The sequence below is a fragment of the Alosa sapidissima genome, chromosome 10 (assembly GCF_018492685.1).
Source record: "Alosa sapidissima isolate fAloSap1 chromosome 10, fAloSap1.pri, whole genome shotgun sequence".
Taxonomy (NCBI): domain Eukaryota; kingdom Metazoa; phylum Chordata; class Actinopteri; order Clupeiformes; family Clupeidae; genus Alosa; species Alosa sapidissima.
In genome coordinates this window covers 10,196,481-10,213,976 of record NC_055966.1, presented here as the reverse complement: position 1 = coordinate 10,213,976, position 17,496 = coordinate 10,196,481, and the positions used below count along the sequence as shown (strand labels likewise).

Here is a 17,496-nt window from a genome sequence, read left to right as displayed (position 1 = left end):
TGTATAATGAAATAGATGACTAATGTTGTTACAGAATTATATGGCCAAAATAATTTGTCTATTCATAGAATTAGTCAATTCATAGAATTGCCTATGAATTTCACATGCTGAAGCACGTGACATGACGTCTCACACCAGCGCATTCTGAAGTGGACTACGTGAGCATTTGTACGTAGCCCAGGCCTAGAATGACTAGATACCATTTTGCTTTAGGACGGTGATGCTGAGTCGACATCCCATTTAGGCTACTTTCAGGTAGTCCCCTACAGACTCATTAAGGCAAGGGTAATTTGACCGAAGAGACGGAATAATATTTGGTTTAAAATTAAACAAGACAAAAATGATAGTCACAGGAAATATCATTTTATTTAACATTAAGGGTCTATCCGATGGTGTTTGGAATCATAATACGTTAGCAACCCAATCATTTGACATTGTGTCTGAGGCAAACTCGAAAAGTGATCTGTCCGAGTCCATTTGCATCAACCCTGGCACCAGAGCCGTTGGCTATGCCCCCTTGTGGACAATTACGGTATGGTTTTTTAGAAGAACTCCTCAGGAACAGAAATGTAGGCCCTAACCTAGGCTTGCTTGCAACAACATTTTTGATATAACAATATTCACAACATTAGCCAAACTTAGGCCTACTCAGGCCTAATTTATTTGTAAAAATGTAGTTGTTATTTTAGGCCAGTCAACTTGTCACATTCAGCTGTTATAGTATATTTAACAGGTTACAGAGATTTTTCTCAATGAACAATGAGCAATCACACACATACACATCTTACACATCTGTCAGATTGTCTAAAACATGCCTTACATGCAAAGTCTAAAGATTAAAACAGGCGCCTTACAAATGATTTCAAACAATACAGTGAAAACCACACTCTCAATTATGATAACAATTTTGAATTTGAGTGAAGTCTTGAAAGAAAGAGAACAGGCCATTACCATATTTGACCTGGGCCTATTAGCTACAATGAAGAGAGTGCTTCTCCCCCTGATAGGCCTATACTTTTACAATATCATGTTTTACTTACTGAATTTCAGTTCTTATACTGACAGTTTCAGGCTTTCAAAAACCTTAATAATATTTTACATTTGGGTGGAATATTTGAATATAATAATTATAATAATAATAATACTAATAATAATTAGTTTAGTTTAGCAATATTTAGATAAACAGTTTTCTTTCAGTAATACAACTCCTGGTCCCACCAGCCTGTGAAGAAGAATTTCATGCCATTATTTCATGCCATTATTTCGGTGGCCTTGCCTTAACATATACATTTGTTGCTCTAAGACAAAAAATAAATAAACTCACTTCCTGGATGTCTCCTGACTCCAAGTTTCCTGATCTCATCATACACAAAGATTAGGATTCCGTAGGGTACTGGCACAAACCACCACTGCACTCTGATGGAAGACAGGGGGAGAGAGAGAAACACAGTCATGCAGTAAGTGTGTTTAGACATAAACTTGCACTCCAGCATGATAATGATTATGATTAATACAAAGGAAAAGGAATGTTACACTACTGGAGGGATCTTACCGAATTGGCATGAAGTTGAATATGTTTGGCATGCCAGGGCAGTAGCAGAGCAGGTTACCAAGACACAGTTGGAAGACAATAGCGGACACCAGGACCTTGTTTCTGTGACCCCGGGGAAAACAGCACTCATGTCAATAAATATACATCTCCACACACCACCACTATAGTCAGTAACCAATAAATATACATCTCCACACATCACCACTATAGTCAGTAACCAATAAATATACATCTCCACACACCACCACTATAGTCCATCTCCACACACCACCACTACAGTCAGTAACCAATAAATATACATCTCCACACACCACCACTACAGTCAGTAACCTAATTATCATAGAATGCCTTGTGCAGAAAAAAAGGAGACTACGACATGGCAAATATCTGAAATTTATTGAGGCATTTCAGACGTTGTTAACTATATGAATTTACTCTTGAGACTGAAATAATGGGTTTGTGCTGTCTCAATAGCACTGTGCAAAAAAAACTCTAATCCTTTCAAGACCCAGACCACCAACAGGTCAGTCATTGGTCTGCCTACTGACCTGAAGAAGCCTTGCTGGAAGACAGACAGACGGCGAGTTTTTCTGATCAGGACATCAGAAATCTGGCAGATCTCAATACTGACAAAGAAGACAGTGTAGCAGGTGTACTCCTGGTACAGACGTTGGCTGAAGGTCTGTAAGAGAGGTGTTTCTTTTTAGTGTAGCCTAGTAGCCTATAAGGTGCCATCTCATATTTTGTTACAAGGAATGCTCAGCATGTTCATAGAGCTTTATAAGGATATATACAGTATACAAATACAACTGTAGTTCGTTAGAATAATACAGTGTGTGTGTGTGTGTCAGAGGGAGGAGAGAGAGGGAGAGAGAGAGAGCACATTTTGCCCAAAATGTCTAAAGGCACTCCTCTTGGTCCTGACTCCTCTTCTGTAAGAGATCATTGTTAAGTTTGTGTGGCCATGTTTCTACTCTCCAGTTCCTCCTCACCCATTCCTGGCCATAACTGTCCTGCAGGTCTTGTAGATGGACATCTTCCCATTGTGCCCTGAGACCCACACACAGCAACGGGTACCAACCCTCCTGGGCCATAGCGCTGAAGTAATCAGTGAAGCCAGCATAAGACTGGATCGCTCCTGAATATTGGGAAGAAGCAGTCCAAGGTCAGGGAAGGGTTTTCTGTCGTTGCATATTATGTGAGATATCATCTGGCAATAATGTAGGCATTTTAATGCAGCCAGACATGCATTCATACGGACCAATCTGGAAATATGAGTAGACAGCCAAAGCTTCGTTCACAAGCCGATCCCTGCGGGGGTTCCTTGGTTTGAGATGCATGATGTCACTCTCTGCTTTCTCATAGGCCAGAGATACCGAGGGGAACTTCAGGAGCGAGAGAATGAGAATACACAAAAGTTAGAGATGCATCAAAATCAAAGTTTGAGAACAGCCATAGCGACCATATTTATTCTTGTCAAAAGTATCCAATCAGCCAATCACAATAACAATGTATCTGCATGTTTATATTTGCACCTATGCTTGCAGACTGTGAAGTGAACTTCAAGAGTGTGGTGCTTCCAGTCCAGAGGAGTAGGCTTGGAAGCATCCTTATCCTCAACTGCACTGGATGTAAGTTTAGTGTATTTTAAATAGTTATATATGTATAACAGTGTTTAGTGTAGACCATTTGTCTCTTCAACACATACAGTAGACAGCATGTTGAAGGTCAAAGGATGCTCACAATGTCAGTGGCCAGCTCAATGAAGAGGATGGTGATGCAGCCGAGGGGGAGAGGGACGCTAACGGTGATGTAAATCAGGTAGGGGGTCAGCTCTGGAATGTTCTTGGTCAGAGTGTAGGCAATAGACTTCTTCAGGTTGTCAAAAATAAGGCGACCTGTAGACCAGAGGGTTTGCATGTTACTGTATGACACACTTTGTAGACAGAAGGGCTTGGCTCTCCCTATGGCCAAGTCATTTTGAGCAGCCTTTTAGACAGTATATCGGTACAATCTATATCTTATCATTTTCAGTTGCATTTTTAGGATGTTTGACCAATGCAAGCCATCAGTCAGCTTGGTGTGATGCTGCCTCTCCAGTGCGTTGTTAAAGCCAGACACTGGCCCGTACTCACCTTGCTCCACCCCTGTCACAATAGAGGCAAAGTTGTCATCCAGCAAGATCATGTCGGCAGCATTCTTGGCAGCATCAGAGCCAGAGATGCCCATGGCAATGCCAATGTCAGCCTTTTTCAGGGCGGGCGAGTCGTTCACTCCGTCCCCTGTCACAGCCACAATAGAGCCCTAAATAAGGAGAACAGTCAAGTCAAATCAAGTCAATGCTTTATGACCAACATGATGGAACATGGTCTGGAATTTGGTTTCGTGTAAGGCTCAGGACTGGAGACAGAGCATACGGTGAGACACCACAGACAGAACAACATATGCAACCCATACAAGAATTACACACAGAAGACAGTACAAAATGCAAATGGATAAAATACAAGATGTCTTAAAAACATATCCAGAAAGTCTGTGGCCCTGTTGTGTGTCACATTGAAGCACAATCACACAAGTGACATAACATTATCTGCAGCTGACTTGGTAATCGGTTTTCTAATGTAACTTGTAATTTATGGGTTATTTTATTTTTAATTGTTTTGAGGGGTGGACAAAATCAGATAGTCTCAATATTACCGTATTGCAACAACAACAACAACAACAACAACTCATAGCAGAGCAGAATAAGTAATAAGCTCATCTTTAGCATAGAAAAAATAGAAGGCCAGTGTCCTAAATGCAGTGAAATGTCTTTTAGATTGGGGCTGCACAATTAACCGATTTTAAATTGAAATCCCAATTTGAACTAATGCAATCAGCTAAATCAAAGGCTGCAATCTGGTCAGGATCATGATTTTTTTATATTCACGTCATCCTCCGTATGTGCCAGTGAAGCTCAGCCAACAGGAGTGCTGTTTTGGAGTGCAACATTTGGATTATTGAACTGAAGCTGGCCTTCGACTGGCCAGTGGGCAGGGTGGGTCAGAGGGGTTTTTTCCCACCCAATGGGTAAGTGAGTACTCACCAGGCGCTGGCAGCTCTCCACTATGATGAGCTTCTGCTGGGGGGAGGTGCGGGCAAAGACCATCTCTGGATGGTTCTTCAGGATCTCGTCCAACTCTTCACTGCTCATGTCCTTTAACTGACCACCATTGATCACACAGGCACGGGCATCTCTGTTGGCGTTGGGTTAGAATTACATTCTTGTTTTTTATTTTATTCGTTGTTAATGTTACACAGTGATTCTATAAATGTTTCTGATGGACTGTGAATGAATATTTTAATGCACATTTGTGAAATATGAATGGGTGTCTAGTAGTAAACTGTTACAACATTTTAAGTTGTTTGTTTTTCTCATAGATGTATTGATCCTGCACACATTTTATTAGTTGAAGCTACCCCATAGAGAAACTGCCTTTGGATCAAAATGGCAGTTCAATACTGTGTTGCTGTGTAGCTGGAGGACTGGATATTAGAATTGGAATTGAATGTGATGTAAGATGTTAGTGTTGGTGAACGTTGGTGAAAAGGAACATGGTACCCACCTCTTATTGACCTGCTCCACAGGGATTCTCAGTCTGGCGGCAATGTCCTCCACTGTCTCGCTTCCCTCGGAAATAATGCCAACGTTTGCTGCGATGGCCTTTGCAGTAATTGGATGGTCTCCTGTCACCATGATTACCTAGGAGGTTTGTAAATAGAGAAAAGGGCATGATACACTGTACATAACCGTCACAAGTCTGGTGGGCACAGACTATTTTCCCAACTCGGTGCTGTTAATGGAAGTCCTCGTTACCCGAATCCCAGCCGTACGGCACTTCATGACGGCGTCGGGCACAGTGGCACGGGGCGGGTCAATCATGGAGATCAGACCAGCGAAGCAGAGGCCACCGGTGGGGAAGTTCATCTCGTCGGGGTCAAAGCTGAAGCCACGGGGGAACTCCTTCTCGTTCAGGTACAGGTGACAGAAGCCTGTTGGGGGGAAACAAATGTTTTTAAAGAGCTTACAGGAGCATTGAACAAGATGTGCTGCTCCCTAAATGAGAAGAAACTGTGCAGCATCATCTGTGCAGTATCATCTGAACTACATTTCACTTTGAGCTGATATAACACTACTACTCACACTGGGCTCACACTTGGGCACTTGTGTCTAATACTCCTTCAGTCATTATGATTAGTATTAATGGATCTGATCAACTCTACTTGACCATATAGCAACATGATGTCAAACAAACTGTCAGCTCTCTGTTTGTACTTAATCCACATATTACTATATGTGGATTAAGTACAAAGTACTACTACTACTACATGCTTCGTCTCAATAATTGCTATCCTATCATTTGTGTGGGTTATAGAAAATGATACCCCTAAGGCATCTTACCCAACACTCTCTCCCTAAGGCATCTTACCCAACACTCTCTCCCTAAGGCATCTTACCCAACACTCTCTCCCTAAGGCCCTAATGCATCTTACCCAACACTCTCTCCCTAAGGCATCTTACCCAGCACTCTCTCCCTAAGGCATCTTACCCAGCACTCTCTCCCTAAGGCATCTTACCCAGCACTCTCTCGCCCAGGCCCCCCAGATCCATGTAGGCAGTCTGGAAGGCCTCCTTCCACTGGTCATCCAGGGGGAGCTCCTGACCCTTAATCAAAATGGTGGAGCAGCGCTCGAGGATTCTCTCTGGGGCTCCTTTCATCACCAGCAAGTAGCGCAAGTCAAGTGGGTCATCCAGCTCATGCATTGACAGCTGTGTGCCACAAGGGGGAAACAGAGGTTGAGAGAAAGTTTTTCATGAGTGCTCTCAATGAGGGATTTTGGTGGTTTGATATGAAGCGTAGTTGCTTTAGAACTATGTTGATGCAAATAACAAGTTAATTGGAATATGAAGTGACAATTTATGAACATTTTGAAATACAACATATAATGTATGACGTTGAAGTGTAAGACTGTAATATTCAAGATTACCTGAAATTTGTTTGTAGAGTTAAATGGCACCTCGCAGACCTTCTTGAACCTAGCCCTGTAGTCCATTACATTGCCTACAGTCAGTTCCGTAAACTTCAGTAGGGCTGTTTCTGAGGCATCACCCACAACAAATCTCTATAGGAGTAGAATTGACGGACCAAGTGTTAATCATTCCCGAATTATGCATCTGTGTGTGTGTGTTAGAGTGTATGTGTTGAAGAAGTGATCTGTGTATCATCACCTTAGGTACAGGGACAGTTTCTTGGTTGGGTTTGAAGGTGGCTCGGTTGCAAAGGCCAGCTACTCTTGCTAGGGCCCTCCATGTCTCTGATGACTGGTCGAAGCTTTGGCCTACGTAAAAGGCAAACAAAGTCTCAGTTAACTTCCTCATAACATGATTTACGTATCAGATAAATCTTCTGTCATGTTTTTTACAGTGTTTGGATTGCGTGACAGACCCTTGGCGACATTTCCTAAATTGTATGGCAATTGCTGTTCCTGGTTAAACTCTTGGCAACACTTCATAAATGTTATGGCAATTGCACTTACCTTATTTAGATAGTAGACAAAATGTACTAGGGAGAATCTCACGAATCTAGACTCACTAGTAACTTAACTTTAAAGTTATTGAATGTGAATAACATTAATAGCAAGCCAAAAAAAATAAAATGGTTAAAATTGACCAAAAAAGCATCAGCTGGTCTTTACACCTCACCTGATTGGTCCTCTGTTGTATCGGCAGCATGAATCATATTGTCAAACCACAGATGGGCCACGGTCATCCTGTTCTGGGTCAGTGTGCCAGTCTTATCGGAGCAGATGACTGAGGTGGAGCCCAGGGTCTCTACAGCCTCTAGGTTCTTCACCACACAGTTCTTCCTGGCCAGACGCTTGGCCGTGAGAGATAGACACACCTGGTGGCAGAATAAGGATAGAATGACTGATGGGGTGTCTATCATCACGGAAGAACCAGGGGATAAGGATATTAAAAACTCTTCTATAATTTGTTTGATGGTTGCATATTTTGAGTGTTTTAGTCGGACTCAAATGTATAGACTTTTACTTGACTTTTAGATTCACTACCCTGGAAATCCAGAGTTCTCGCGAAAGCACAATTTGATTTGTCTCTGCGAGACTCTCTGGCAATGAGTAATGATGCACGTTACTTTTACCCCTAGCGTCGCGAGGAACCAATCGGTGCATCTTAAATATAAGGGCCATGAGGCGAGCTAAACAGATGACGACATAGCTGCAACAAATCAGTCAGTAAATATTGGTTGTAGTGTTATCCAATTGCGTCAAAGTCCAGAATCAGTCAGTAAACATTGGCCGTAGTGTTATCCAATTGCGCGCATTGAGATTTGAATGAGAGTTTGGCCATTTTCATCATTCGTGGCCAGACCTTTAATCTTTCTAGATTACCAGGGTCTGGATTTTCCAGGCTACAGGTTCACTGACGAGCGCTAATTAGCTTTAGGCAGTGACAGGCAGTGTGTCTCCTGTGCTTTCTATCACCAGGTTATAACAAGGTGATGAGGATATTAAATCATCTACCACCAAATAAATAAATATTGTTTCTTTGACTGTTGTTGTGCTTTGACTGTTTCATGTTGTGCATGTGCAACTCAGTCAGACCCTTCACTTTGGACAAAAGCATCTGCTATGTACTATAAACATAAGACATAGACCCCAGTGTATAGACCAGGGGGCTCCAACCTTTTTTCCTCCGAGAGCTACTTTGACAAAAATGGACAGGGCCGAGAACTTTTATATTACTAATAGCATGTCATGTATCCACATAGCTGATCTCCACCCAGAACCACTGAATAAGATTTGTATTCCTTTTTCAACTCATGTACTTACTCTCTTTGTAGACTGTGAAATTGATTTATAAACATCTTCCTCAAACCTTTTGGAGAGCTACTTAGAAACAGGTGGGGAGCTAGTGGTAGCTTGCGAGCTACCTGTTGGAGACCCCTGATCTAGACTGTAGTATGTAGCAGTATGTAAGTACAGCTCTAAAGGTTCTCTGGCAGAAGTAAATGAGCTTGGTCATCTGTAGCAAAATGCTACTGAATGAGATGCTAAGTCTGTCAGTATGGGCACTTACAGTCACGGTAGCCAGAAGACCCTCCGGTACATAGGCTACCACAATGGCCATGAAGAAAATCATGGCCTCCAGGAAGGCGTACCCAATGAACATGGCCACCACAAAGAAAGTGAACCCGAAGAAGATAGCCAGGCCAGCAATGATGTCTACAAAGTGCTCGATCTCAATGGCAATAGGCGTCTTCTCATTTCCCACTCCTGAGGCCAAAGTGGCAATCCGCCCAATGATTGTCCTATCACCTGTGTTGATAATAATTCCAGTGGCAACTCCTGAGGAGAGACAGATGATAATAGAAAGGTCAAAACCAAGAAGGCTGGAGTTCTTTAATCAGTGCAGTGTTTGATGTCAAGTCAGGTAAACACTATGCTTGTGACAGTCACACAGCAGATATGCATCTGTGTGTGTTTGACCTCAAATGACCTCTCGTGTGTGTATGTGTGTGTGTGTGTATAGGTACTTTCACAAGTGCTTTGAGTGCTGTTTTATCTAACCCTCTAGACAGGTGGTTGAGAAGAAGGCAATGTTTTTCGTCTCCAGGGGACTCTCGTGAGTGTACTCTGGAGTCTTGCTCTGCGGCTCCGACTCGCCGGTCAAAGAGGAGTTGTCCACCTGCACACGAGACAGAAAGAGGCACACCACAAGGTGGCATTTTCACAACCACACAACAACAACCTGCAGGCTTATGGCAGCAGTTTCCCTTTGCTGCAGCTGTTGACAAGCCAAACAACGGTGAAATGGATTGAGTTCATGAAGCCTAAAAAAGGTATTTGGGTTGGTATTTGTTTGATGTTGTCATATTGCAAACCCATGCAAGAGTTACGAGTTCTACTTTTTAAAGTAGTTCCTTTTGGGGGCTCACCTTACAGCCCTGTGAAGTGATAATGCGGATGTCAGCAGGGACTCGGTCACCACCTTTGATCTCCACCAGATCACCCACCACTAACATGTTGGCATTGATCTCATTTTTCTGACCATCTCGAATCACCACTGCTTGCTGGTAAGAAAATTAAAAAGTCTGTTAAAATGACTAATAGTTTTGAGTTTATTATTCAATTGTAAAAACGATGTTAATCATTACAAAAAATAGAAATGGATGAAGTCTACCTGTGGCACCAGATTTTTGAAGCTGGCGATGATGTTTGTACTTTTAAATTCCTGATAGTATCCAAAGCACCCTGTCACCACCACCACAGTAATCAGGGTGATGGCCAAATACAACTGCACAGGAAAAAAGAAAGACACAAATATTTGTCATACAACCAATTATGCAAATGAGTCCTTGAAGCATTAAAGATGGTAAACAATTAATAGAACTTTTCATTAAATCACCAAAGTTGCCCCCCCCCCCCCCCCCACACACACACACACACACACACATACGTCGTCGTAGCAGGAGGGTTCGCCCTTGCCAAGCTCGATGCCGAAGGCGATGAAGCAGATGACAGCCGCCACCCACATCAGGCACTGCAGCCCTCCGGCCAGCTGCCGGGCGAACTTTACGTACTCCGGGGTGCCCTTCGGGGGCTTGAGCTCGTTGGGGCCGTCACGCTCCAAGACTTGCTGGGCGAAAGTGGTGGTGAGTCCCTGCATGACCACACACACAAAAATAAAGAAGGAATATCGACCAGAGGTGGAGGTCAAAGGGTCAAAGTAAGAGTGGAGAGTTCAGGAAAAAAATAATCTGGCATAATGCATTTGGATTGTTGCTGGTGTTATTAGAAAATGTAGGGAAATCTTTTGGGAGAGAAAACTTGATTCAGTGAACTCCTCTCAAAACGTTACATTTAGTCATTTAGTCATTCAGCTGACACTTTTATCCAAAGCAACTAAGACAACAAGGGAACATAAGGTACAGTGTGAGTAGGACATGTTAGTGCAGCAATACGTATCACTTGCATGGAGACATGGATGTGCCATACAGTAGGTGCTACTGTGCCTGCAGGCGCCAGTGCATTTGCCCAAATGCCGCTCAGTATGTCTGGAGCAGAAAAAAACAACCTTCTAATATTCCAGTCTGCACAACAGATTTTGTGTTTACCTTGTTTACATCTGTGGTATACTTCATCTCTAGCTCCTCAATGGGGATTGCATGGTCATCCTTGTAAAGACAACGATTTAAAAAAGAGGGTCAAACAGCGATTATCCAATTAGAAACGGTCTTTTTTGAACATGAATTATTTATTTGAACAGGTTAGAACTGTTAGGTGCTGTAACAGTACATTTCAGTAAATATGGAATAATCTGTTGATCTATTCAGCGTCACCTACAATGTCCATTTCCTTTTTCATGCTCTCCATTTTCTCCTTCTTCTTGACCTTCTTCTTTTTGATTTTGACATCCATGTCTCCCCCCCTTTTGTCCATCTCGACAAACATATCATAAGAATCCTATGGGAAGACAAAAGCAACTTTCAAAATTAACTTTATACTATTGTACTGTTAAAACTGATAACTGTTTAATAATGTTTGATATATAAATGTTTAAGGGACACAATGAAACAATGAAGTGTAATTTATATGTTTTTCCCCCATGACTTTCTATGTTCTATGGTGGTATTGACTAATGAAGAACACAATGGACCCTAATTGAAATGATGGGTGAAGAGCAAAGCACTCAGTGTATCATGCTTGAGCTTTTGTGTAGCGATTGTGTAGTTTGTACTTAAGTAGCATAAGTGTAGCAGAAGTGAACTGACACACTGATGTTATGTGCTGAGTATCTTGCTTGTGTTATTTAAAAAAATAGCAGATTTTGCCTCCTTATTAAATTAGCTTTGGTTAGACCTTAGACTTTGCCCACCATTTAAATTAGTAGTTAAATAGCCTTCATAACATAAAGGATTATTTACTGATATGTTTGGGCTTGCACTTCCAGTTAGGCAACTTGCTGAAATATTGATATATTTACTCTGGACCTAATATTTGGGATCTTTCAACTGGGTTAGAATTTAATTGAAAACTTACTTAAAACTCACTTAAGTCAAATTTGAGAGATTCTCACCTGTTTACTCATGATGCCTGTCTTTGAGTCACCATCCAAATCGATTGTTGTCCAAATGCCACTATTCCTTCCCCCCGAAATCTTGAAACCTTTTTATATTCCCACACAATTGTCCAGAAATGGTTCCCAACGCCACAGAACAAGACTGACCAGCCTTGATAAGTTTATATACCAAGCTAAAGTCCTTCACCTACAACAGCCCGCCCTAAGGTGCCATTGACAATGTCAAGCAAGCTTAAGGGCATTACAGTGCATTTCCCCATCTTGTATCAACGCCTTTAACTTTGTGCGTAACTACTCTACCTGTGTTATCATTGTGAAAACATTGTTTTTTTCATGCTTACGCAGGTTACAGAATCACACACGTTTAATGCCTTAGTCAATCCTACGTTGTGGCAATGACAAGGTCACATCAAATATGAGTAACAGCTACCACAGGTAACTTATTGTCCATGGTTAAGACAATGGTTCAGACTTCTATGATAATTGATGCAATGACTTTTCATAGTGAATTGTCACCTTCAAATTACCATTGCCAAACCTCCCTGTCCCAGTTTGTAACTGTTTTATCAGATTATTTTAGGCCTATTTGTTTTTATCTACACTGGGTCAATTGTAATTTTATTTTTATTCACATACTATGGTTGTGATTTCAGTGGTTGCTGTTGTTATATGTATTATTTTATATTTGTATCTCAGCTACATTGAAGGTTATATGAATGGAGTTTGGCCATACACTTTTTAAAAGCACTGCATGCAGTGACAGTGCAGACTGTTTAAGATGGCTGTCCTTTGTCACTGCTTTGCACTGTTTATCGTGTGTAGGTCACTCACACAAACCCTTGTCTGTCAATCAAATCCATATCTTCTGGAGTCAAACTAAAGAGTAGACAAACTGAATGTGTCCTGCCACCCCTGCCAGTTCTTAGTTCAGTGGTTAAATATTAACCGAAACAGAAGGTCCTCAGCCTTCATTCAGTACTGTATAGTAAAACTCAGATGGGGTTATGCAGGCAATTCCAAAATAGTAGTACGTAAAGATTAGAAGCTTACTTTTTCTAGCACTGAATACTCAATCTGTGTATATGTCTCAAAAGTAAGACATTCTGGCCCCAGCCGTGGTGCGGCTGGCTGGGGCACCTGCACCGTACCCCGGCGACCCGGGTTCGATTCCCGCCCCGTGGTCCTTTCTGGATCCCACCCCGACTCTCTCTCCCACTCGCTTCCTGTCATTCTCTACTGTCCTGTGCATAAAAGGCCAAAATATAAAAAGTAAGACACTCAAGAGATCAGATATATAGATAGATATATACTTTATTGTTTCCCCAAGGGGAAATTCAAGGTATTAGTAGCATACAGACCCAACATGCACTTACAGCATCACACACAACATGCACTTACAGCAGAAAAAGTAATATAAGTATATAAATATAAAAAACTCAAGATAAAAAAATACTAAAAGACTAAATACTAAAAATACAAAAAAAAACGAAATCAAATATCCACATAGTGTGCTTAAGGATGAACAAGCATGAGACTCTTGCAATGATAGGCAGGGACTGAGCCTGTAGTTCCATATGCATGGGTTCTCTATGAGAGTGAGTGTCATGGTGATGGTGCAAATAAGTAAGTCCAACAGGGCAACACTGCAAGTATAAAGTCTAGAAACCAGCATAAAATAAATATGGACATATAAGAGAATAATGTAGACAGGTAATATAAAAACTATATCAGTGCAAGAATAGGTTGAAGTAATAACAGCCATTGTATTAAATAAAAAGTAAAAGATATCAGTTAATCATTGACTCCTTTCCATGTTTACTTTGAGTCTAAACACACAAAGAATAATCCTTCTAAAATATATGACAAACTGTGTGCGTATGGTTTCATAACACTTTTAAATTGTTACTCTGAAAGCACTGTTAAACTGTCTGATGTGCGCGATTCAGCAGAGCTACAGTATGGGGTTTGTTATGTCTACCTCAGTGAGTCCTGGTTTATGTAAAATTGCTCTGTTGTCCTTTATTTAAATTATTGTTATAAGTTCACACTCTGGTCCCTGGTCACATTTGAGTGACCTTGTGTACAAGATTCTTAGACTTAGACCCCCAGAACACCAAAGCTGGCTAATATCAAAAATAACAGGTCTCTCCACATAAAAGGATCACTGACTAGTTTCAGTAATTTGTTGTTTTGCACTCTGTCTTTTAATTATTCTATGTTGACTTTTATGTCTTTTAATAATTCTATTTTATGTACTGTACTTTTAAAACATTTTTAAACTATTGCCCCTTTATGCTTTTATGTACTATTACCCTTTGATTTTTGTTTACTGTATGTAAAGCACATTGAATTACCCCTACTGTATATGCGTGCCTGGGCTTGCCTTGTCTACTTATTAACACACATTACATTTAAGCTATACCACAGAGCATCAGAGAGATCTTTCCCTCCTGTGAGAGGAGGAATTTTAAGGCACTGAGGTGAGTGTGACCTTCACAGATTGTCCTTTGGTGCCCAAAAGGTTTAAGTAAATACCTGTTGCCCTCCATTGCATATGTAGCCCTTCAGTCTTATCTAATGGCACCTGTTATCAGCTAGTCAGCACAAGATCAAGTGTAAAAACTGTGCATGCAGTGATAACCAAAGACTAGTAAATGTTCGCAGACCTGCGAGACAGGGTTACGTGAAGACACAGATCGGGAGAAGGATACAAGTAAATTCCTGCAACATTGAAATTGCCCAAGAGCACAGTAGCCTAGTAGCCTCCATCATTCTCAAATGGAAAAGTTTGGAATAACCAGCCTTCCTAGATCTGGGGACAAAGGACCTTGGTCAGACAGGAAACCAAGGACCCAATGATCACTATGAATGAGATCCAGAGTTCCTTTGAGAAGATGAGAGAAGTATAAAGAAGGACAAACATCAGTGCAGCACAGTGCCTGGTTTCTTTCACACACACTGTTGGGAATTGTGGCCAAATAGTTCAGTCTTCGTTTCATCCGACCAGATGATTTTACTTCTCATGGTCTGAGAGTCGTTCAGGTGTTTTTGGGAAACTCCCGGCAAAAAATGACATCTGTCCACTCTACCATAAAGGCCTGATTGGTGGAGTGATCCACTGATGATTGTCCTTCGTCATAACAAAGTGTCTGAAAGCGTCATAACAAAGGGTCTGAATACTTCTGTGAATGGCATATTTCAGTCTTTTATTTTTTTTTATACATTTACAAAACAATCCAAACACCGGCTTTTTTTGGAGTGTTGAATTATTGTGTGTAGATTGATGAGAAAAAAAATAATTGAATCAATTTTAAGATGACTCTGAAAAAGTGAAGCGTTGTGAATACTTTCCGTATGCATGCATTGTACATTATTTGGAACATATTTCACTGGAATACAATGGCTTACTTTTACTTTCAGAAGACACCAACTTTTCAGACCATAAAATGACAATTGATAACACTAAAAGTGTATTATCTAATGAGCACTGTTATTGATGTGATGATATTCAGGATCCTTAAATGGTCATAATGGGGAAAGTAAGTACAAGGCTGTGAACCATTAGTAATGCTCAGGGCTTCCCAGTGTCAGACTAACAACCAACAGAGGGTGCCCAAAACACAAAAACATCCAGCAGTTCATCTCAATTCTGCAATGACACTGCACACACCTTCTTGACCTTACCTCTCAGGTCTCAGGAGAAAAGCCTGCTAGTAACCAGCTGTTAGAACTAAACATGGTGAAGCAGCTTTTAGCTGTGCGATTCAGCTCTGGAACCAACTTTCGGATGACATCGAAAAGGCCCAATTTTATCCATTTTTAAAATATTTAAGAGTTACAAATTCTGAATATGTCTTTTAATTATTCTACCTTGTGTCTTTTCTGTTGTCTTTTTAATTATTCCTTATTTTTAAATGATTTTACCTTGTGTGTTTTATGTTTTCTTTTTTATTATGATCTTTACTTTTTAAACTATTCTTTGACTATTGCGCTTCTATGTTTTTATTTGCTATTACTGTTTGCTTTTGTTTATGTAAAGCACATGAGCACATTGAATGACCTCTGTGTATGAAATGTGCTATATAAATAAATTTGACTTGACTTTGAACTGGGTTAACTTTGAACTGTGACATGATCTGATGTAGTTTGTTAACACACTTCCAAGTCTTACTTTGAAACACAAAGCAAAGATCTAGTCAATAACGACATTTTAACCTTAACTGACTTGATAATTCTAATAACGTGGATCTGTTGGCTGCCACCTCATAAAATAAGAGAAGAGTAAAGACATTTGGTGTGCCAAACTCAAGTCAACACAGGGCCGGTTCTCCCTATACGAACACACGTTGCGTAGGGCCCCGCAAGTTAATGAAGGCCCTCTCCCCTGTCTCCCCTTGAGTCAAGCTAGTGACAGTTATAGCGACAGTGTCTCATACAGGAAGATGAACATGAAACCGAATTACCATTCAGGGCATGAAAAACGGAAGAAACTTCATGAGAATTAACAGCGGGAACAGCAGTCGGGTAAACTTGTTTCCATGGTTTGGTTTAATAGGCTATACCTAACAGCGAAGTGAATCCCCTGATCTGTCTGCGGCTTGCTTGCTAGCCTTTCCCAGTCCTTCACTTTAGTTGTGAAATATAATCGCATGTTCCGTTTTTTGAATGCGGGCGACTGGCTACATTTTGAAAAAAAAAAATTCAGTCAAGCTTTGGTTTAGATAGCTAACTGAACGTATGCAAAATGGAAAGTAGCCTAATGTAATGCATGGGCAATAGATGCACTTCAGGTATTAAGTATCAAAATGATTGTTTAAAGTAGGCTAGTCTACGTTTTTAAAAAATATTGAAGGGAATCAGGGGAGCCTATGTCTTTGGGAAGTAGCCTACTACAGACACACAGGTGAATAACAGTCAGCCTCAGCCAGAAGGCTACTAGCCGTCAGACCCTTACAAAAAATAACTGCATTACTTCATGCGTAACTGCAGATTTCTGAGCATCAAAGCCGCAGTTTTGGAGGAAATATTTGCAGTTCTTATGCAGGGAATGTAGTATTTTGGACACAAAAAACTGCGTTGTAGGCCTACTGCATAGTGATTTACTACAGAAATGCAGTATTTTGGACATGAAAATACTAGGCTACTGCACTGTAGCCTAAGCCTACTATAACTGAACTGTACTTTGAAAAAACGGCAGTTATTTTTTGTAAGGGGATATGTACAGCAAGCATCAAAAGCAAACAGCCCCCTGATACTGGCAATTTAAATAGTGAAGGTCCTTTATGGGGAAAAACACTATTTGGTAACTTCCGAATCCAAAATGGGATGATTGTATTGGGAGCACTGAGGTGTCAGATAATATTAAACAATGGTTACATTTCGGCCCTCGGAGTTCAGGTAGGAGGGCCCCTTAGCAGGATTTTGCCTAGGGCCCCATGGAGGTCTGAACCGGCACTGAGTCAACAAATAAATATGTCTGCTTGAGTTAGTCTTTCATTTGCATGCATAGATTAACCACTGTTGCTGCCATGTATTCTACATTATATTCTATATTATTTCTATTTTTAATATATATATATATATATATATATATATATATATATATATATATATATATATATATATATATATATATATATATATATTTGGGGCTTGTATGCCTTTAATTCTGACAGAACAGTGGAGGGAATAACAGGAAGTGAGTGGGAGAGAGAAGGGGAGGAGTGACCCAGGCTGGACTCAAATTGAACTGGCCAGACTGAATATGATACGGGCACTGTTAACTGTTGCGCCACAGTGCCCT

The 17,496-nt window shown here is 40.8% G+C and overlaps 1 protein-coding gene across 1 annotated transcript; it reads right to left on the bottom strand.

Annotated features, from left to right (window-relative positions):
* Positions 1-355: 355 nt before the first annotated feature.
* LOC121720882 (potassium-transporting ATPase alpha chain 1) lies at positions 356-11,434 on the bottom strand. The gene is made up of 22 exons (XM_042107353.1): positions 10,958-11,434; positions 10,729-10,788; positions 10,071-10,274; positions 9,795-9,908; positions 9,550-9,684; positions 9,182-9,299; positions 8,691-8,959; positions 7,296-7,494; positions 6,822-6,931; positions 6,581-6,715; positions 6,170-6,362; positions 5,409-5,584; positions 5,158-5,294; positions 4,638-4,788; positions 3,688-3,856; positions 3,296-3,450; positions 2,814-2,937; positions 2,545-2,690; positions 2,101-2,234; positions 1,553-1,654; positions 1,325-1,416; positions 356-1,222 (listed from the first exon to the last, which is right to left on the bottom strand). The coding sequence occupies exons 1-22, from the start codon at positions 11,063-11,065 to the stop codon at positions 1,194-1,196; spliced, it is 3,060 nt and encodes a 1,019-aa protein (XP_041963287.1). The 5' UTR covers positions 11,066-11,434; the 3' UTR covers positions 356-1,193.
* Between the last annotated feature and the right edge of the window lie 6,062 nt (positions 11,435-17,496).

Bases quoted from the DNA above. Each gene is read 5' to 3' on its own strand.
- LOC121720882 (XM_042107353.1), bottom strand. From the start codon at position 11,065: ATGTTTGTCGAGATGGACAAAAGGGGGGGAGACATGGATGTCAAAATC. The intron at 5,585-6,169 runs GTAAGATGCCTT...TCCCCCCAACAG, and splicing joins CCTGGGCGAGAGAGTGCTGG to GCTTCTGTCACCTGTACCTG. The intron at 3,451-3,687 runs GTGAGTACGGGC...TCTGGTCTACAG, and splicing joins TGTGACAGGGGTGGAGCAAG to GTCGCCTTATTTTTGACAAC.